This window comes from Strongylocentrotus purpuratus, unplaced genomic scaffold, assembly GCF_000002235.5.
Source record: "Strongylocentrotus purpuratus isolate Spur 01 unplaced genomic scaffold, Spur_5.0 spur5_scaffold_1, whole genome shotgun sequence".
In the NCBI taxonomy this organism is placed as follows: Eukaryota; Metazoa; Echinodermata; class Echinoidea; order Camarodonta; family Strongylocentrotidae; genus Strongylocentrotus; species Strongylocentrotus purpuratus.
Window position 1 is genome coordinate 21286481 of NW_022145594.1, and position 22054 is coordinate 21308534.

General features: G+C 35.1%; 2 protein-coding genes across 2 annotated transcripts; one reads left to right on the forward strand and one right to left on the reverse strand.

The window, feature by feature from the left end:
• Positions 1 to 7636: 7636 nt before the first annotated feature.
• On the reverse strand, positions 7637 to 13282 carry LOC115921476. The gene is made up of 4 exons (XM_030978979.1): positions 12941 to 13282; positions 12232 to 12349; positions 10672 to 10739; positions 7637 to 8752 (listed from the first exon to the last, which is right to left on the reverse strand). The coding sequence occupies exons 1-4, from the start codon at positions 13263 to 13265 to the stop codon at positions 8112 to 8114; spliced, it is 1152 nt and encodes a 383-aa protein (XP_030834839.1). The 5' UTR covers positions 13266 to 13282; the 3' UTR covers positions 7637 to 8111.
• A 279-nt stretch (positions 13283 to 13561) lies between these two features.
• On the forward strand, positions 13562 to 20354 carry LOC100889737. Its single transcript, XM_003724840.3, has 5 exons — positions 13562 to 13833; positions 14938 to 15375; positions 16152 to 16257; positions 17159 to 17220; positions 17792 to 20354. The coding sequence occupies exons 1-5, from the start codon at positions 13569 to 13571 to the stop codon at positions 18547 to 18549; spliced, it is 1629 nt and encodes a 542-aa protein (XP_003724888.2). The 5' UTR covers positions 13562 to 13568; the 3' UTR covers positions 18550 to 20354.
• Positions 20355 to 22054: the final 1700 nt, after the last annotated feature.

Consider the following 22054-nt stretch of genomic DNA (forward strand, 5'->3'; position numbering starts at 1 on the left):
TTGATATATAAAGCAATTATTTTACCCCTTTTTGACTATGCAGACATTTTAATCGATTCATGTGATAAAAAATATATTAAGAAACTGCAAACTCTCCAAAATCGCGCGGGCAGAATAATAATGAAAGTTAATCCATATGAACACATTTCTAACGCACAAATTCATTCACTTTTAAAATGGTCATCTCTCGAATCCAGGCGTAAGAAAAATCTTAATGTATTTGTCTATAAATCAGTCCATAATATGTTATCTCCCAGTATGAATGAAATGTTTCAACCCCCTTCTCATATTTATTCCCTCCGCAATTCCGGTAACTTTGTTCTCCCTAAACCTAGAACTGAATATTGTCGCAGAACTACCCAATACAGAAGCTCAATTCAATATAATACTCTTCCTCCTACCACTAAATTACTTCAAACTGTTCAAACATTCAAAAAGTATTTAAACAATACTATTCCAGACTTCTTGTAGCTGTATCTTTTTTTTTTTTTTTTTTTTTTTTTTTTTTTTTTTAATAAATAATTTACTTGTCTAGCTTTCTCTCTTGTATAAATATCGTAAATACTTCTCTCATTTTTCTTGTTTTACTCGAATTTGTAATTATTATTGTAAGTTCTTATTTTGCTGTAAGTTTTCCTTACTTTTGTAATAACTATTTTCATGTTTTCTATTTCTATAGGGACCCCTCTGTAAACCAGCATTGTTATGCTAACAACGCTGAGTAGGGCCATCCCTCCGTCTTTTTTTTTTTTTATAAGTGTGTCTTTATGATTGTAAATATATATATATATAATTATGTTGATGTATTTTTTTAAATGACGGAAAATAAATACAATACAATACAATACTTCACTGTCAGACACTATTGAGTGACTGACTGACATCTTCTTTTAAATATGGTAATAACATATATACATAGAATGAGCTGCAACAGGTACATGAGTGAGCATTTGTCCAAATCAATAACTCACTAAAATGAAACTAATTGAATGGTTGTGCAGCACAAAACGTACGACAATTCGGTAAAAGGGTCTGAAATGAGACTATTACTTGGATGATTGCAATCACTTAATTCAATTCGACAACTAATGGTCGTTACTTTCCCACTAAAAGCCATTGTCTAGCCCTTTTGTTTTGAGGGAAGTTCTAATTAGTATTGTCTTTCAAATGCCTTTGGAATTTAACCTTTTCATTTTGTTTGGATGCAAATGGGACATAGTACCTTATAAAATCATATCCGAACTGAAAAATGAAATGGATGAACTATAATGTCAACGGAAAGCTTATAAACCATGGATTACATAATATAAATGATTCGCTTTTTTAGTTTGTGTCAGAGGAGTATCGTCTCTTCAAAAACTCAGACTCTGAAACTTTTCACCATTATTTTTCTCATTCCAGATATAAATGAATTTCGTACCAAGGTTGCCCTTCAAACAATGATCAAACTTCAAACTTCAAACAATAATCGGTCGTGCCAATGTTTTACAATGCTTTGATATTCTAGCTTCCTCTTTATAGAAGAAATAATAGTTCACCAAAATGTTACCCTGGGACCAACATTCAGAACTGACTTTCAGGATATTGCTCAATGATCTTCGGGAAATGATCATTAATTTCGCAACTGCCTTCATCAAAAACGTGCCTTAACTCCACTGTTACAGGTGGGTTTTTTCAATGTAATTTACAATTCTCGTTGAAAATATGCTTGCTTTAATCTGCACATCTTTGAATGCATTTGGATTTCGCAAAATCATAAGATATTCAATGCAAACGAATATGCATTGTGCAACACACACATTTGACTAAAAAAACAAAGACTTGTTGTTTCGCAATTTCCTGTTCTTAAAACATGTTTAAACACTCTTATTTCACTTGAAAGGCACATCCACATATTAATGCACATACAAGGTGCGAATATACAAACACATACATACACACACGCACACACACAACACGACACACACACACGCACACACCCACGAACACGCTGGCGGGTCATCTTTTTTCTAGAAAATATGGAGGTGAATCTACTCCTGAAAATCCCAAGAGAAACAACACCTTAAAGTGGCACGTTCCCGCCAGTGTAGTTATCGCTGCTCTAGTCATCGCCATCTTGGTTCCGAAGATCGACTTCTAATTTGCATACAGCTGTCAATCAAAGTACGCGCGGCCTGGCCTGCCTTCGCCAAGCCAGCTGATCGCTGACGATCGCGACGTCACGAAAGTGGGCGGAAACAGCAGCCGAATCTTAGAGCCGAACTGCGATTGGCATTACTTCGGCACATGTATGCGATAATCGGTATTGTCCGGGCATTCGGAACATGCCATCTGCGTAAGAGCCGTATTCTGTTGGTGTCAATAGGCAGCTAGCACCGTCCGCCATCGGGTACGTATTTTGAACGCCCTCTGGAATACGGGGAACATGCCTCTTTAAACAATTCGACTTTATAAACATTTTTTTTAGGGGGAGGTTAAGGTTAGGGTTGTATTACAGTTACAACAGTTTCTGCCACACGCATCGGCCGAAAATCGTGAATCTTTTCAGTTATTTTTTTTTAATATTTTTTTTTAAGCGTTCAAAAAGAAACACATTCAAACTCAAATTACAACGATTTGAACAATAAATACAATGAATAAAATGTTTACAAAAGTAATTTAATATAAAATCATATACCATAATGTCATACATTCAACATTATATGAATCGTACAAATAAGATAAGAAATATAGAGTAGATATTTGTCAATGAATTAGAGAGGTAATTTAGAACATAGGAGACTACCATTGTGAGCGGTTGGGCTGGAGATGGCGACACATTAGTCTCTTGAGAAATCTGGGTGTTTAAGTGGGTGCATTGTATAAAGTGCAGGTGTGGGTGTAAAAAGCAGTTGCATGATAAAGAATAAAGTAATTCACGTTTTTATTATACTAATATAAAGATTGGGGAGTGTATGATTGTTTTACTTGCCGCCTAAGTATAGCTTTTAAGGAGAAGATGGTTAAACAAGTCTTTATGTTTTGGGGAAAATCATTCCAAATGTCCGGACCAGAATGTTTAACAGGTTTGTGTGTTATTGATAATTTGGGATTTTTAAGATGAAAGTTTCCAGATATGCGAGTAGGGTACGAATAAATGAACAGAACTATAAAGCCTAAACATGTTTAATTGTGGTAATTTCATTTCATTTTTAATTTCATTTATTTCACTCTCCATAAAAACTATTGACTATTAATGTACTTAAACATAATGAATGCTACTTGAATAGTGTTCAAATCTTCTTCTTTTTTAAGTTTATATAATAAAGGATAAGTGTGAGCTAAGAAATGCGAACCTGTACAAAAACGTACGGCTTTCTTTTGTAGATAATAAAAAGGATTCATTTTAGTCGAACCACAATTTGCCCATACAATATTACAATATGTTTAATACGGGAGAACTAGTGTATTATGTGGAAGGAATAACAGTTGCATGGAGGTAGAAGAAACTTTCGCTTAGAGATTATTCCAATACTTTTGGAAATGCACATTGTAACGTGGTGTAAATGCTCATTCCAAGTCACAGTTTCATTATAAGTACTCCCAAAAACTTGGACTTATTTTTGTCTTCTCTAATAGCATATCATCGATTTGAATATATATATATATATATATATATATATATATATAGATGTTTCTGTATTATGAGAATGATGTTTAAAATACATGAAATGAGTCTTTTGCGTATTAAGAGAAACATTTGCTGGACTTAAACCAGTTTGATACTTTGTTAATTTCATATTTCAAAGTATTGTTTAAAGAATTAAGGTCTTTGTGATAATAAAATATATTTTTGTCATCAGCAAATAAGATACAAGAAAGAAGGGGGATTTATTGATAATATCATTCATATAAATAAGAAATAAAAGTGGACCTAACATGGAGTCTTGAGGAACACCGCATTGAATTAAAAGAGGATCAGAATCATAACCATTGAATGTAACGTAATGTCTTCTGTTTGTTAAATAATCTTTACACCATGAGAGTGGCTGACCCCTAGATCCATAATGGCTGAGTTTGGAGAGTAGAATGGGCGTGATTGAGCGTGTCGAATGCTTTATTCAAGTCACAGAATATACCTATAACATGTTTTTTTGTTAGCTATGGCCCCTGCTAATTTTGTCATAAATTTGAAGTAATGCTAGGTGAGTTGAGTAATTTTTCCTGGAGCCATATTGATTTGAATTGCGTATTTTGTGTTAGGTGATAAGTTTATGTAGCCTATTATGAACGATTTTTTCGAAGACTTTGGATATACTTGGAAGTAGGGAAATCGAATGATAATTACTAATCTCGTGGGGATCATCTTTTTTTGAGAATGGGATTGGCTTTAGCTCCCGGCCCCCCCCCCCCCCACTCAGTGTTATTTAGGGTACGCATATGCTCGTACCCTCTTTTTGAAAGCACCACCTATCTGAGGACTGCCAACATTTCCGAACCCCCCTTTCGCGGGCTTTTCTCGGGCTTTTCCTGCCTTGGAGACCCCCCTAAATCAGGAAAAAATGTTCAATATACCCCCCTAAATTCGGAATAATTTCTCAGGAGTCCAAAGAGATAAAAAAAAAAAAAAAAAAACACCCCCTTTTTAAAGAAATCTCCGGGTGAAAAGTCAAATACACCCCTTTTTTTACAATTCTCGGGCCGGACTTTGTCGCCCGAAAAGTACCCCTTTACCGGACATTTTGGTAACACGCATGCGGTCATTCCGACCTCTGAGTGGGGGGGGGGCGGGCTTTAGCTAAACATGAAATATGTGAGTTAAAGGCTTTCAAGTGGGTTAATTATTCTTTTTAGAGATTCGGTAATACTAGTATTAATAATTTCGCTAGGATTTGTTGGATAAAGAGAGATCTTGGTTTAGATTGCAAAGATAGTCTGTAAAGTGAGCGTGAGTTATATTGATTTTGCTTTCGAGTTCAGGGCCGAAATTCGTAAAAAATGAATTAAATGAATTCGCATGAAGACCAGGATCATGTAGTTGAGTGGCATTTAATGTGATATTATCCGTGGGTGGGGGATTTTTGTTCCCCATAAACTCATTGATGATTTACCAAGTTGCATTTGTGTTTGAACTGGCCTTTTTAAAATTCTATTAGAAAAGAAAATTCTACGGGATGTACGGATTAGTTTTGTTTATCTGTTGCGATAAAATATATATGTGTTTAGGTTAATGTCAGTTGGATTGTGTACGTGTAATTTATTGAGGCGTGTTTGTAATGATTTAAATTTCTTTATCTAAGGAGTCCTGGGTTTATTTCGCCTATTTTTAACTTTGCCTAGGGAATTTTCTTTTTATAATAATAATGCAATTTGTTACTAACATTTTTATATACGGTATTAAAATCATATATATTATATACATCAGCCCATCCCTCTAAAAATAAATCCTATTTCAGCAATTCTATATTAAGTTTGGATTCTTTGCGATATATGTAAATCGCTTAGAGACTTTGTATTCAGCGCTATATAAAAGCGGGATATTATTATTGTTATTTAAGGCAACATAGTTTACTTTCACAAGTTAAACATATGGGTAGGTGATTGGAAACTTCAGAACACAATATTTCACCGATGGTTTTGTTATTATGTACGTTTGAACAAATATTTCCGACCTGAGTTAATAAATATGAATGAATTCTGGGGGGTTTATTAATAATCAACTGCATACCATTGGTTGAATTACTGTTATCTGATGAGGAGGAGTGTTTGATGTTATGGTCACCAAGGATAAAAATACGATTATTTTCATCCACTATTTTATGAAGATAAACATCCAGTTTGTCTCATAATAATTCACAATAAGAGTCAGGAGGTCTAGACTTGAACCTATTATGACATTTTTTACATTTGAGTTATTAATTTCAATAAGTAATGATCCTGCTTGTGTTAGTTTGATTTGGGAACGGATTTTGAAATGTAGGTTTTGTGCAATGTAAAACGCAACACCAGTTCAGTTCAGTTCAGTTTATTTTATTTTTGCACGGCACTAACTTCAGCAAAAGGCTGTTCTTCTGTAGGTCCGTGCGCAATAAAAAAAAAATACATGTACAATTATAAGATAACACATATCATAACAAACAAAATTTGAAACAAAAACAAAAAAACAAGAGCATAAGTATAAAAGAAAAAGATTATGTCATGATAAAGAGGAACCAGTTAGATGAGAATAAGTCGGGGAATCTGTATTAAAGCGAAATAATAATGACTGTCAAATAATTCTGAGTGCCCCTTCTATCACATAGGGTTAAAAAAAGGGGAAAAATTACAGTTTCCTTTCTTAATTTTAGTCGATGTAGACTAATGAAATGAAGAACGTATTCACTTAAAAGAAGATCATCAATACATAACATGCATGATAGTGTTCTCACACACAAACAAGCGCGTACTTTTATATTTTCCTAATTTTCATGTTTTTTCTCACATAAGAAACATAAGCTTAATTACCATAACATTTTGGTTAAAAAATAAACAAAAAGCGTATATGCACAGCTTTATGAATTAATTATTAGTGCCTTCTATCACATAGGGTTCAGAAATATTAACATTTACATGTTCCTTTCTTTATTTTAGTCGACGTAAACTAATGAAATGAAGAACGTATTAGATCATCAATACAGAACATGCATGTTAGTGTTTTCACACAAAAAATACAAACGTGTATATATTCTTAATTTTCATGGTCTTCGTCACATAAGAAACATAACCTAATTACCAAACTATTTTGGTTAAAAACAACAAAGTGCGAATCTGCACAGCTATATATGAGCCAGGCCTGACTACGCAGGCCTGACTGTTAAAGGGAAAGTCCACCCCCAAAATAAGTTTGTTTCGATAGAGGCAGAATAATAAGAAAATCAGGTGAGTGAAAGTTTGAGCAAATTCTGATTGAAAATAAGAAAGTTATGAATTATTGAAGTTGTGATCAATCAAATACAAATTGGCAACTCTGTGACTTATTATACGAGCTCTCCTACATTTGCTTTGGGCATAATATTCCATAAAATCATGTTTTCTTCGTTATTGATGACGGAATATATATTTGTTCCTTGCAGGGGGAGTATAGAAACATATTTGCAATTATTATATTTAGGGTGCATGTATGGTTGAAATTTTTCTTGAGGGAAAATGAAAATTTTAGATTTTTTTAGTACTGAGCAAATGGAAGTTGAGCTCGCATGATACGTTATAGAGTTGCGAATTTGTGTTTGATTGATCACAACTTCAAAAATCCTAACTTCCTTATTTTTAATCGGAATTTGCTCAAACTTTCACTGACTTGTTTCTCTCATTTTTCTACTCCTATTAAAACTAACTTAATTTCAGGGTGGACTTCCCCTTTAATAATAATGTGTGTGTGTGTATTTGGGTTTTTACAGACGTGTATGAATCAGATATGATTAGTTACGTCTGGGGACCGACTTTTAACGTCACCATCCGAAAGATGTGACTCAGTTTCGAACCTGCGTTCTCGACTGAATCAGTTTGTAACTTCCACTGTTAGCGGGATTACAGGCGCACGCCACAACGCCTAGTTAATAATAATAATAATTCGTCCTTATATAGCGCATTTCAGGACCGCAGGCCCTCTCAATTCGCTTTACAGATATATATTTTTACCCCGGTCATCGGATTCATGCTTACCCGCACACAAGGTATGCACATTCTCCATAAGGGGAGGGAAAATGATATCGATATCAGTATCAATTTCTAGTTATCTTTTGCCACACAATATATCTGGAATCCGGACACATTTTTATGAGTTTTGTAAAGAAATAGAGTTCATGGTTAAACCAATGCAAGAAGGGACAGTTCAGGTACACAATTTGTTTTAATTGCATTTTCTTCAAAAAAAATGAAAATGAACATTTGGGAAGTTGTTATTCATTCGCAAAAATAGGCAATATCTTTTTCGTGCAAGTACTGACAAATAACATAAAACAATAGCATTCCTCGACTCATACGATTTAAACAAAAATCAAACCTTCCGAGGAAAAAGAAAGAAGAAGAATGAAACTAGATATTGTATCAACATTTGCATAACTTGCAAGACCTCCGATTTTAGGAAAATGTTCTCATTTTCTTTTCATTTGTACATGGAAAAACGGTCCGCCTCCCTTTTTAGCTACTCTCTCAACCACTTTGGCAATTTCTTGCGCTTCCATTTCGGCAGCATATTTCATGAGCTTGAGCTCATTTTCTTTCTCAAGCTTTTGTAACGCCGCATAATTCTTTTCTTCCTCCTTGTGCATATTCTGCAAATGCTTTCGCTCATCATTCTTCACAGCCTCCTCAATATCGACCAAAGCTTTCTCTTTATTTGTCACTATTTCAAGCCTCATTTTCTCTTGTACGGATTTTACGAGCTCTAATTCTTGCGCAGCTACTTCTAGTGCTTCGGCATGTCGCTTCTTTCTTTCTGCAGCTTTATGCGCATCGACCTTCTTCTTATACTCTACTCGGATCTCGTGTCTCTTTTCTTTCTGGCTATGGAAGCTACCCCCGGCTTGTCCATCAGCAATGCAGCCTTCAAGGAAATCGAGAAGACGTGATTTTGAGCCAGCTTCAAGACCGGTATCAATATCAATTTTGTTCTGGATGACGAACACTCTTTCTCTGCCAATCCCATGTTCTTGCTCCAGCATAGACTTTATCTTCTGAATCTGATCCATAGTCATCTTATCTTTGTGAGTGACAACGACCGATGGCTTGCGACCTGATTAATAACACAAACAACAACAAAAAGTAAACACAAACTTAATGCCAGTTTGATACAAATAAGTAGCTTTGTTATTAATCAAAACATATATTTCTTGTAAATATTCTTTCCCACAACGGGTAAATTACGATAGGACAAATACATTCACATCAAAACTTTCTTTTTTCGGGGGCAGCTGGTCGGCTTTATATGTATATTCTTTTTGTATTTGTCTATTTATTCATTTTTTTACTCATTCATTAATTCACTTGTTTATTTAGTCATTCATTCATTTTGAATTCAATTATCCATTCATGTATTCATTTATTTGCTTTATCTTTGTGGTTGTTGGATATTATGGCGTTTTCTATCGTCGTTGGATGATTTTTGTTTATTTATATTTTGTTTATTGAGCAGGCTTGTCCCACTAAGAGAGAGCTGTAAACAAATTATAACATAAACAATACTTGTAGATGATAGAATTTCCAGGCGAAATTCGCGAGTTTGTCATTCGAATTCATTTTCTTTGCATTGAAGTTAGCGCAGATCGGCTTTGCCATGACAATTATCATTCAATTTTCCCGTTTTGGTATTCAATTTAAAATTGTGGTCGAAGGGTTTCATAGATCTGTCATTTAATTTAGAAACTGCTCAACTAGCATTCAAATTAATCGTCACTTGTCGAGGCGTCATTTTTATCATTCAAATTAACACCTGTCATTCGTATTCGAATTATGTTTATTCAAGTTAGGAATGTTAGGGGGAAAAATGCAACACACGTTTACAGTTATTTAAAAAAATGCAATTAACTGCATGATTTGCCATTACGGTCTTTTCTGTTATTCCATTTTTGTTGGAAGGGGCGAAATCAAGGGATATGGTTTTTCTGCACGGACATGTTAATATACCCCGGAAAAGTGGGGATACAAAAATACTTATCCCAGTCACAATATTGTACCCTTCCTCCATAATGAAATTGTGATAAATTTATGATGAAACGCAAGACAAACAACTTCCTTACATGAACATTTACAAATATATTGAGACCATCAAGTCCGTAGATGTAAGTCTTTTTTTTTCTTCTTAACAATCAAACTTAAAGGATGATGAATATCAGATAAATCTAAAAGTATATGAAGTGTATAAATGAAAGAAAATAGAATATGATGAAATACACATGCAAAAAACAATTTTGAAAGAAAAAGAATGAGCTATAAAAAGTGTGTAATAAACGAGAAATGTATATTGACCATCAATTTAAGTGCACAAAGTGCTAATTTGAATGCTACAAATGAATTCGAATGCTAAAAGTACACATTCGCGATGCCAGAAATCGTGTTGCGCCAAATCGAATGACCAAATAGCGAAAGAAGCACACTATTCATTAATTTAAATGAAACATACATCGATTCTAGCGAAAAATTCATAGATTTCAAAACTAGAAAAAGGAATATCAACCCAAGATATATCTGACAGCACTAAAACCGCCAAATTTGAACGCAAGACAAATTAATTTAAATGACAAACTCGCGAATTTGGCCGGAAAATCCTAAAACACCGACATGAAAGGAAACAAAACACAAACCCCCAAAAGGACATCTACATATGATACAAGACAACAAAAGAAAAATACATAAAACAGAGTTAATTAATATAAAAAGTTAATTAATATAAATGGTTACAAGTAACTTAAATCAAGTCACTGGTAATGTATAGGACATTACTAGTAATTATCCAGTTGGGGGGGGGGGGGGGGGTAACAGCAAGTATTAACCTAACAAACCTAACTGTAATACAGCTACATTCAAATTTATCTAGGCCTATAACATAATCAAATTCATAGACAAGTGGAACATATAATCACTGATTCATTCTCAGACTGTTCTTTTTATATCTTTTTATCACAAAAGTATTCGAGAAAATACATGTAGTCTCACCAGTCTCCTTGTTGCACGTCTTGACCAGATTCTGCATGCCTTTGAGTGCACCGAGGCCACCTTCACCACTTCAGCGAGAGAGAAAGAGAAAGAGGGGGAAGATAGAGAGAGAGAGAGAGAGAGAGATAGGAGGATAGAGAGAGAGAGAGAGAGAAAGATAGAGAGAGGAAGATAGAGAGAGAGAAAAAGATAGAGAGAGAGATATAGAGAGAGGAAGATAGAGAGAGAGAGATAGAGAGAGGAAGATAGAGAGAGAGAGAGATAGAGAGAGAGATAGAGAGAGGAAGATAGAGAGAGAGAGAGAGAGGAAGATAGAAAGAGAGAGAGAGAGAGAGAGAGGAGGATAGATAGAGAGAGAGAGAGAAAGAGAGAGAGAGTGGAAAAAGAAAACGGGATGGTACGACGAGAAAACAAACTTGTCTTACTACTATTAAATAAAGAACTTCGAAAATATTGCTGCATACATGTATGACTATTATACATCATGTTGACGTCGTTCTTGTATGCTCCTTGAAACTGGATGGTCAATTTTAATCAAGTGAAGCCAACATTTTTTAGTAATGAAAGTAACGACTTGAAAACTGAGGATTCAAAATGAGCTAGCGAGAAACATTGAAATTTTGCATACGTTGTCTACAAATCAACAACAATCGAACAAAAGGATATACGATTTAGCTAGTATGCTTAAAAAGCGTTGAGTACATATATAAGTTAGCTTTGTAGTTCAAAATCTTATTAGTTGATTTCATACAGTAATGCATTATGTCATACTTTACATTTATTACGTGTCTTAAAGGCCCACTGCACTACTGGTAGCTACTTGCGCCCTCTATATAACAAACAATGCCTAATCGGTGACCATTGGTCCCCCATGATCCTCTATTTCTTATGTTAACTGAGAGCTGAGTTGATGAGATAACCACCTGTCCAATGACCTTGCAGAGCAGTCTAAACCCTCCTGTAAACTACGGCAGATAAGCTTTAAGAATTTAAATTCTGCATTTCTGAGACATCCCTTTTAAAATCTACTTTCGATAGCCTTAGGGGTTTAAACTTCATTTCAAAACCGATTTCACAATAGATTATTCTCACGTATAAGTGCCCGTTATTTATCGATTCTCTTCGTGACAAGTGCATCTATTTTGTTATCCTTTTGTATTGAAACGACAAGATCCTCTAGATAGGTATAAATCTGTGTCAAAGACGCAATATGCATGACGTAAGAAACTAGGATTTATTATAGTAAAGCGATACTGAACTAATGAACTTTCTGCCCTTGCGTAGACTGTTCAGAGCCATCTATTTACAGAGCTTGGCCAACTTGGTTTCACTTGGTCACAACATGGCGTATATTCTTGTGTTTTGTGTTTGCCCAACAAAGCATTAGTCGCCCTATTGTGTCCAACTCAAACCGGGTTGGCCAGACTTTGTGTATAGATGGCTCTGATACTGTTTATTGTACAGAGCCATATCATAGTCAACTTGGCAACAGTGCGTAACCCCATATCTAATTCCCACTTCGCAGACATAATCAAGGAATACATTGTGGGGGAGACTCACTTGATAACGATGGTAACACAGCTTATTTTCTCGGCAATAACTAGAGGAATTTCCAGGATGTCTTCTTCCTCTTCTCCATGTTCCCAATCTACATCATCAACGAAGGCCCGTCGGGCATCTGAAAGAAGAATAATTATTCAGATATATCAAACTAGTCGTAATTCTTTTAAAAAAATATGACAATCGACCAGGCTTTAAAAAAACACACAATAAAGGGGCTGTTTGCAAATGGTTGGTTTAATTCCATTCAAATGATGCATCATCATAACACTTGTAATTGTTATAATGTTTACTGCCTTCATTTTCATCATTGTTATCATCATTACTAAACCATTTCTCAGTAATATTATACCTTTATTTAAAAAATATTATTGTTATTATTATAATAATTATTGTTATTAGTATTGTCATTAAAAGTAGGCCTAGCACTAATAGTTGTAGTAGTATCAATATTACTAAAAGTATTATTAAAATCATAATTATTTATCTTTATCATTATTATCATGATCATTATCATTATCATTATCATTACTATTATCATCATTAATATCATCACAATCATCATTACTACTACTACTACTGCTACTGCTCCTACTACTAATACTTACGTTTACTGTCATCATAATCATCATTATCATCATCATCATTATCATCGTTCTTACTGTCACTATCATCACTACGATAATAAGTAATATTAATGTAACCTTACTTATTTGAGCGACTAGCTCTTTCAGAGCCACCTCTTTCTCCCAGTCGTGCCACCCACGATTATCCACAATGGTCAGAGCATTGGTCAATTCCACCTGCTCCCGCATAAGGGTGTGTCCACCCATCATGTCCGGCGGGGCAGTGGGGATGTACCTGCTGACACCCTTCTGCCTAGAATCCTTGTCGTAGTCGATGATGTTGATCAAGGAGTTGATTAAGGACGACTTTCCAGCTCCAGGAGCTCCGACGAACATGACCGTGGTTTTACTTTCCTGGTCGCAAAAAGCATCCATTTGGCTACGGGCATCTTCGATTGAAGTTGCCATTTTCTTCAATCCTTGCTCTCAAATGATCTTCGTCGATTATACTATGTTATATTTAAATGAAACATGCGACTGTATTTATATACAGAGAGCATATCGAATATTATTACGCAATAAAACTGCTAGAACTTTCTCCGAATTACAAATTTCATCATCACTGTCTCGTGATCTGCTTCATTGCATATTCCTGCCCATTTTAGGAAAGTCACCACGCCTACTTTCTGTTTCACTTCCTCTCTTTTGGGATATATAAACGTGTGGCAGCGACTTTCCAGCAGTTACATTAAGGTTGACTGTTAAAAGAAAATGGACGACCCGGTTTCATTGGCTGTATGTTCTATGTCTCCATCCAGAAGCGAGTATGAAGAATTCATTTCAAAATTGGAAAATCATGGCAATGTTAATGTAACCTTTTGCTGTATTGCAAGTGATGTTCAAAGGGAAAGTCGTGTATTCTGCCAGTATGATGCAGTGATCTTGATTCATTCAATTGCCAGGGGAAGATTGTCCATTACTGATGTGCAGGATGCCCAGTATGACGAGTTTCTTCCTCGCCTTAGCAAAGAATTCGGTAAGTACATCCCCGTCGAAAGAAGGGGTCATGGGGAACGAAGAATTTGGGAGGAAAATCTATATTTGTGTAAATCCTCGAAATTGATAATTGTTTGGTAAATTGAAGGGTAAAAATGTACTTTTATCACTGTCTCGAAAAAAATAAATAGTGTCTTTAATTTGTATTCCGTATCAAGGAGTAAAAACCAAGGAACCTTTCTTGAGATACTACATTTACCAAAATCGCATACGTATTTCTGGAGATATAGTCTTTAGTCTCTCTTTGTTGGTGCTAGTGAGCATGTTCCGTGGAATTGCCCACATATTTAGAAGTCGACATTGATGACACATGGGTGTAAGATCTTCTTCCATAAAATTATGCTACTCACATATATAATAATGTTTTTTAATATCGCATTTCCAAATATATGTTTAAATGCACTTTACAATTATCCACACATGTACTAAATGAATGCAAGTATCGAATTTGTAGCTGACTAATGTGAATTTAACCCCGATGTCACACTAATCATAACAAGTAATATACGAATTTTTTTTTTTCAATTTAGGGCTTACCTTACTAATCCCGTTGCTAAGTCATCTTATAAGTTTGGATTATATTCTACTAGTACTAGTGGCCTTTGTAGCTTACAGAAAAATCAAAACTTAATAACAAATTACCCTGAAAGAAAGCAGAACAAATAAAGAAGTAGATATTAAGTGAAAGCGTGAACGAAATCGGAGAAACAATAAGAAAGTTGTGAATTGAAAATAATTTTAATCACTGTATACGTATGAGAATTTTAAATTGACCGAACCAATAATGTAACTGTAAATAACTTGCGGATAACTTTCCAATTTGTTAATAAAATGTCATATTTTTCAAATTGTATTTCACAGGAGGGTCGCTTGAAAAAAAACTCTTTTCATTCTAGTAGACCTATTACAATATGCTTTATTTATGAGGCTATACTTACTATTTCTTATTTTTCTCATCTGCCTTTAAAGCTGTCACCATTCGATGAAACGGGGGGGGGGGGCACGTACTCTTGGTAAAATGGAATATAAATGGTTATCAATTATTCGTTCTATTTATTTCATTACCCATTCCCGTTTTATTTAGGTCCTTCTCGTATCGTTGTCTTGGTGCATGGACTATCGGATCCTGAAGCTTCAATGGAGATTTTTGCCAACAGGCAGCCAACCACGATGAGATGCTCCCAGTGGGTAAAGCTCTGCAGGAGTCTTCAGGATGAGGATGTGACATCCATGGTAAACCTTTTCTTGGCTAAGGTGCAGGAGAGTCCTAAACCAGCTCCGGGGTGGCCAACACTCCCAACTGAGACCGAAGGAAGTCTTCAAGATAGCCAAAGACATCCTCAGGTTGAACACATCACAGCCACAAAGGTGACTTACAGCGGGGACAGATGGAGTCTTGATATGCCTAGTATTGACTTCATCATGTGTGCACAAGCGTGTACTCGAGATTCTCTTTTGCAGACGCTTAAGACAGAGGCGATGCAAAATATGATCCACTGTCTATGCTTTGAACAAACACAAGGTGAATTGGCTAAATTTCCTCTTTTGTGCAAGTCTAGAGGTGTTGTAGTCGAGTTGTTCAAACGCTTGACTTGAAATGCAAATAGCGTGGGTTCAATCCCCGATACATCAACAACTTCATTTGACAAGGCATCAAACTACATTTTCCTCCTATAACCAGGAGAGAAATGGGGACCTGATAGGATGAAAAATTCCTTTGCGTTAGTAATTGCCATAATGGCCTCACGGTGACCATATGGTAGGAATATTTCCCAGGGAGTGGAGATGGTGCACATTGTGCCTGGATGAATCCAATGACCCGGGGAATAATATTTATAAAGCGCTTAGAGACGGTATTTCGTATTTAATGCTAATTGAGTCCAGATTATTATTGTCATTGTCATCATCATTATATTAATGATTTAGCTTCAGAATATGAAACCCAATCATACACGATTGTAGATTGAAGCGTGCCGGGGGTTTCAAGTGTGACATGACATGTTCGCCATGTATGCTGGGGGGGGGGGGGGGAGGGGGTTCCAGACACTTAACAACCACAAAGCTCTCTGTTTTTGCTTAGGATTTAACGAAAATTTTCACCAATAGCACCAACCATCATCAATATTTTCCCCTTATAATATAGTCCAACATAAATCTTAGAATATTTGTAAACTGATGCCTGCAAACATCTTCAAATTGCTGTTTTACATCCTGCCCGGATACACAACGTGTCTGGACTCACTACAAGAAATCCGGCTGCTATTATTAACATTAATTTCATTGTATTTAAATCCAAAGATGGATGGCAGCATATTACCAGCGACAATTCAAGAACCGACCCTTCAAAAACCGACCCCGTGTACGATTCTTTAGCATGCATGCATTCTGCTATCTTTATTTACAGGTAATTATACCTCAATTCTTGATGGAAACAATTTTAACTAATGAGCGTATCTCACTCCTTTTGTTTAAGTTCTTTTATATTACTGTATTTTTGTCCAATGTCTGTTTTTAAAAGCCCTGCCTCTACAAATAATTTGGTTTTGTCCTGGGCTGTTTATGTCTCCTTTGTCGTGCAAGTTTAATCAATAAAGTGATGATTTGAAATATATGTTTTTTCTTTACTTCCCTACATTACAGCGCATAGCCGAAATGTTTCTGATAAAATTAAGCCCTATTTAAGTATGGTATATCTTTATTTCTATTATTATCATTGTTATTATTATTATTAGTAGTAGTAGTATTATCACTATTATTTTTTTTAATGATTTATGCTATCATTATTGTTATCATTAATATTATTATCTTAGTTATTATTATCCTTATTATCATTGATATCAATATTACAATGAAAATAATGATAATAATAACAATAATTATTATTTTTATTAATTAATATTATTATTATTTATCTAAACTGAATTATTCCGTGTCATCTGTTGGGTCTGTTATCGGTCTGGTGTTAGACTCGTTAATGTTGACTATATAAGTGACCGATTCTCAGGACATCTTAAGCTCACCGCAATCTAAAAGTTCCTCCTTTCATCCGATTTTTCGAAAGGAAAATTCAATTATATTAGAAATGGGAATATAAACTCACACCGTCTTCCTGATTTAGCTTATAAAGAATGATACAAATACTAACAACCGGAATTTAAAAGCATTTGACTTCTCGTTATTTTTTTATATTTTCTCGTTAGAAATGTTAAAGTTAGTTCACAAACTAGTCTAAATATACTCATATGTTGCTATCAATACTTTGAATGTATTAACTGTCCTCTTTATTTTTCATGTGTATTACACAGGGACAAGATCCCAATAGAATTTAATGACGACACTCTAGAAGACCTGAAAGACATCGTAAATGGTTAGTATAACAAAATTATTTACTTTCTATAAACATGCTCATGTACTTTTCGTATACTTTAGTATTATTAATTTAGTATTATCTTAAAGGTACTAGCATTTTAAACCCGAGAGAAAATAGCTACGGCTAAGGATTCACTCCAACCCCCTCAAAAATTCCCCTGAGGAGTGGATGAAATCACATTATTGAATAACAAGATTTTGTTTCCCACTCTTACCAACGGACATTAGTCCATCTTGCATAAACAAATGATTCATTTGAATATAACTAAACAAAAGTAAAGACATGTCCCAAATACCCATTCTCTACTGGTTTAAAATCAAGTGTTTATAGTTCTATTATTTGTATTCTTTTTATCATTCTATTATTATTATAATTGTTATTGTTATTATAATCGTTGTTGTCGATAACACCATTATTTTACCATTATTATAATCTTTGTTGTTCTTATTGTTGTTGTACTACTGCTACCACTTCTTCTGTAAATTGCGTTTAAAGGTACGGGTTACTGAGGGTACTGGTTCCATATAATTTCAAGTGTATGACTTTTCTTGTTTTCTTTCTTTATCAGACAAAGCTCAAACGGAGCCAGTTTTGGTTGCTATGCAAGGCGTGGTTGATGATGTATGCCTGAATGAAATACTAGATATATCCTTATCCTGCACAGACGAGGGCGTTCATATAGTGCGCATTCTTCCAAGAGTCCAAGGGCAATCTTCCGAAAGAGATCATCCCAAGACTGAAACGCTTTCAGTAAAAGATAAGATGGAACTGGAACTCAAACAAGTGGTTGCTTTGAAGGAACAGTTTAGATCAGGAATTAGAGAATTAGAAGAGGAAATGTCTGAATGTCGTAGTAGAATCGGAGCGTTGAAAGGCAATATTACGAGACTCGAGAAGGAAAAGTCTCAACTCAGTTCAGCCAAAGAGGATGAAAGAACAACACTGCAGGCTATCAAGAAGGAAGTATATGAAGCAACAGAGAAGATTAAAGAGCAGGAGAAGGTCTTCCAAATACATCTGGACCAAATTAAAGAAGAGCTTGAAAAACTTGCTGAAACGATTGCTAGTCAAAAGGCACACATTTCTGAAGTTCAGGAAAAATACGCTGCTGAATGCAAAAAACTAGAAGAGAAGAAAAGTAGTGCTCAGTACAGGGTAAGAGGAGTTAAAGGTGAAGCTGCCGCAATAGACAAGAGTTTTACAACGGGAATAGATAAACCAACACCAGATTCGAATATGAGGGACAATATTAGCGATGAAGACAAACACACGAGTTGGCATTGTTGTCTCTGTGACTTGATTTCTTTATACAATACAATATACTAAAGTCATTTCCATAGCACTCTTACAAACTAACTATTGTTTCATAGCGCTTGACATAAAAATTATCAAAGAATCTTTCGTTGATCATGGTCAAAGAGGAGAGTTTAGAGACATTTTCGGAAATAATCCAGCGGAGGAGATAAACGAATAAAACGTAGAAGCTCATTCCAGATATGAGGAGTACATGCCTGGAAAGCATTGTCGCCAGCTGTGGTGTATGTTCGAGGAACGTGTAGCAGGGTTGTGTCAGTAGAAGAGGGAAGGCCAGGACGAGCAGATTGGTAGGGAACGATGAGAGAGTCGAGATACACTGGAGCTATGTTTTTATTATTACCAAATTGATTAATTAACGGGTAATTCAACCTTTGTAAAAAATCATTTGTATGAAAGAAAAATATCAGATAAATACAAGTTTGAAACTCAAGTATAAAGTTTGAATTAAATCAGACCAATATAATAATTCCATTCAAAAATATATATCTTATTTTTGGGGGTCTGATTTCATTGAAAATCCCACCGTTCTGCTTCTCTGAGGTTTGTCATTTAATAATTATTTGTGTATGTGTTTCCACAATGTTAGCAGCTCATCAGCTGTCAAGCCATCATATTTTCAATTAAGTTATTTATGACTGCAAACATTTGTTCAACCTACAAGGTCACTGACAGGTGGTTATCTCATCAAATCGGCTCTCAATTAACATTTACAAAAGGGGATCATGGGGGACAAACAGGCACTAATTAGGCATTGTGTGTTATATAGAGGGCACAAGTAGCTATAGGTAGTGCAGTGAGGATTTATTTGAAATTGTCCGTGCATTATTTGCATCTTGCAAAGGACAAACTGCACTTTTCCTGCATTTGTGTTGGATGAAATATAAACAGCTTTCAGCTATTACTAATTGTTGCACTATAATTAATGAAGATATAATGCACATGTACAAATTAAGTTCATTTAGATTGGCGGTATTTATTTCATCAATATATGATTTAATATACATCTTGGAATTAAAATGACAAAAACAATAAGTGAGGTTTGAAAAGAAACAATGACAATAAATGATTTCAATCCAAAACTTTCATGAAGATAATAATAATAATAGTGGGTTCTTGTAAATCGCTCATGTCTTTAAACCTGACACTCCTGGAACCCGTTTCACAAAGCCTTTTTTCAATAACAATGACAATCTGCTGATACCCAAATAGAAGCAAGGATTTCAGTGGCTAATAACAAAAACTGTTATTTGTTACTGATGACAAGTTTTGTGAAATGGGGGCCCTGGTGCTCCACAATTATTACCTCCATTTCAGCGTGGCCAGCATTATGGCGCTCTAGCAGTTCAAGGAATTAATACATTCCAGGTACCCATTTACCTCACTAGAGTTGAGAGTTGCAAATGTAGATCTATCCATGTCTTGCCAAAGGACATTAGTTTCACGGCCGGACTCGAACCCCACACAATGTGTTCAACATTCTGGCGAAGTATCCACTGTAGACCCAAACCCTCTACAGTATACTGCATTAAACCCTCTTTAGAATGATAAATCCTCAGGCATCAGAAGAAAAATTCAGTTATTACAAAGTTTGTTGTATTAACAATCAGCATAGACGATTGCCAAATGAGCTAAATGATAAAGCGAATATATACTGTTAATATGCCATGCTCCCAACTTTACATACTGTACACAAAATATTGCAAATAAAATGCTGTAAAATCAATCAAGGAATATAATATTAGTACTGTATACATGAATATTTCAATCAGCCTCTATGCAAGACAATAAAAACGAAACAGTGCTAGTCAAACAGTCATCTTGTGCCCCATTGTTTTGTATTCAAGCTGACTATTGTTGTTGAATCTTATGTTGGTTATATTTTTTGTGTACATCTGTGTGAACTAAACGTACTGTTATGTGTACCATGAAAAAGACACCTTTATTTCAAAACAAGACATGACTCTCACGATAGAACTATTTACCCTTTAGTGATGGAAATTTAAACATGTTTTTTCATGCATTGCTAAAATGCTAATCTGAGTCAATTTTACCAGACTATCAATAGAAGAATTTTTTTTACTAACTACAGGTAGATTAGCAAAATGTAGTGGCACTAAAAACCGCATTCGGAACAAACGACATGATTGTTGATACGGTAATCATAAGTATATCACGCTGAGGTAGAACCACATCGTTAGGAAATGGAGCTGGTAAATACATTTACCGTCTTAGGTATGTCAACAAGAACTTTTAATCAACAACCATCACCAACAATACTTGAACTCTGCACTCAGGGGCCCTTTCTTATAAAGAGTTGGGATTGATTCAAAATCAATTGCTAGTAAGCAGTCTCCTATCTCTTATGAACATACTTGCGGTAGATATCAACTCTTTATAGGACAGGTCCCATACATCTCCTTCATGCCATTATATTTCTTTAAGCTACGTAACATATTCATCACATTTTAAAACTGCAATCCCATGAGAAAAGACCAATTTACCATTATCTCACTGGTGGAGCCGTACAATACAATGACTTTATCTTTATTTCCACCAGCATTAGTTTGTTTCTCAAGATTAGATACGATAACCATTTCATGTATAACTAAGCAACAGCATTTTAAAACAAGATTTTCTTATCTTGCATACCAAATGAAAATCTGAACATATATATACATTCTTTATTGTAAAACAAGTAGAATCGGAACACCTGGGTGAATAGAACAACATTTGATATTTTTTAACAATAATTTGTTATCCCCCAATACAAGAGTAGACATTTTACTGTTAAATTTGTCCCCGTTATGTTTTATGCAACCTGAGTATTCATTTATTTGTGACGAGCTTTACTGAAAATAAATAAACATCATGTAAACTTGTTCATGAATAAAGGAAATGGAAAGAATCTGAACGATTCCAAAGAATAAATATTGTCTAAATAAGCTTACACTTCATTAACCCCAGTGTTCCTACCCACCCTGTGTTTAATAGTGACAACAGATGGACAGAACAAAATATACAAATAATACGAATATATACAAATAATACAAAATATCCTTACAGAGCATAAACATTTGCAGAATCAATTCCTTTGCCTACAGTGTCCAGTGATATACATGAACACTACATGGACTGTACTGTTATTGCAACACATTGGCAATGCTGTATATGGTGATAACAAATACGATAAGACATTTGAGATTTAAACTTTTTTATCTTAATACAGAATATTTATCTTTAGGATCTTCGGTTAGCAAGTGCAGGGTAACAATAATGTGACTCCTTTTTTTTTGGTCCCGAAAATTTGGCCGACCAATATTTCGTTCAGTTGTTGTTGTTGTTGGGGGGGGGGGGGGTTAGGTCACCTTTTTTGGTAACCCATTAATAGCACAATTTTTTTTATTAAACAAAAAATTGAGGGGGGGTTCGACCCCCACCCCCACCCCCCCCCCCCCCCCCCCCCCCTGCGTACGCTGCTGCGCACACACATACACATTAAACACACTGATGAGCA

Bases quoted from the DNA above. Each gene is read 5' to 3' on its own strand.
- LOC100889737 (XM_003724840.3), top strand. From the start codon at position 13,569: ATGGACGACCCGGTTTCATTGGCTGTATGTTCTATGTCTCCATCCAGA. The intron at 13,834-14,937 runs GTAAGTACATCC...CGTTTTATTTAG, and splicing joins TCGCCTTAGCAAAGAATTCG to GTCCTTCTCGTATCGTTGTC. The intron at 15,376-16,151 runs GTGAATTGGCTA...TTAAATCCAAAG, and splicing joins ATGCTTTGAACAAACACAAG to ATGGATGGCAGCATATTACC.
- LOC115921476 (XM_030978979.1), bottom strand. From the start codon at position 13,265: ATGGCAACTTCAATCGAAGATGCCCGTAGCCAAATGGATGCTTTTTGC. The intron at 10,740-12,231 runs GTGAGTCTCCCC...CTCTCGCTGAAG, and splicing joins TGTGTTACCATCGTTATCAA to TGGTGAAGGTGGCCTCGGTG. The intron at 8,753-10,671 runs GTGAGACTACAT...GTTATTAATCAG, and splicing joins GACGTGCAACAAGGAGACTG to GTCGCAAGCCATCGGTCGTT.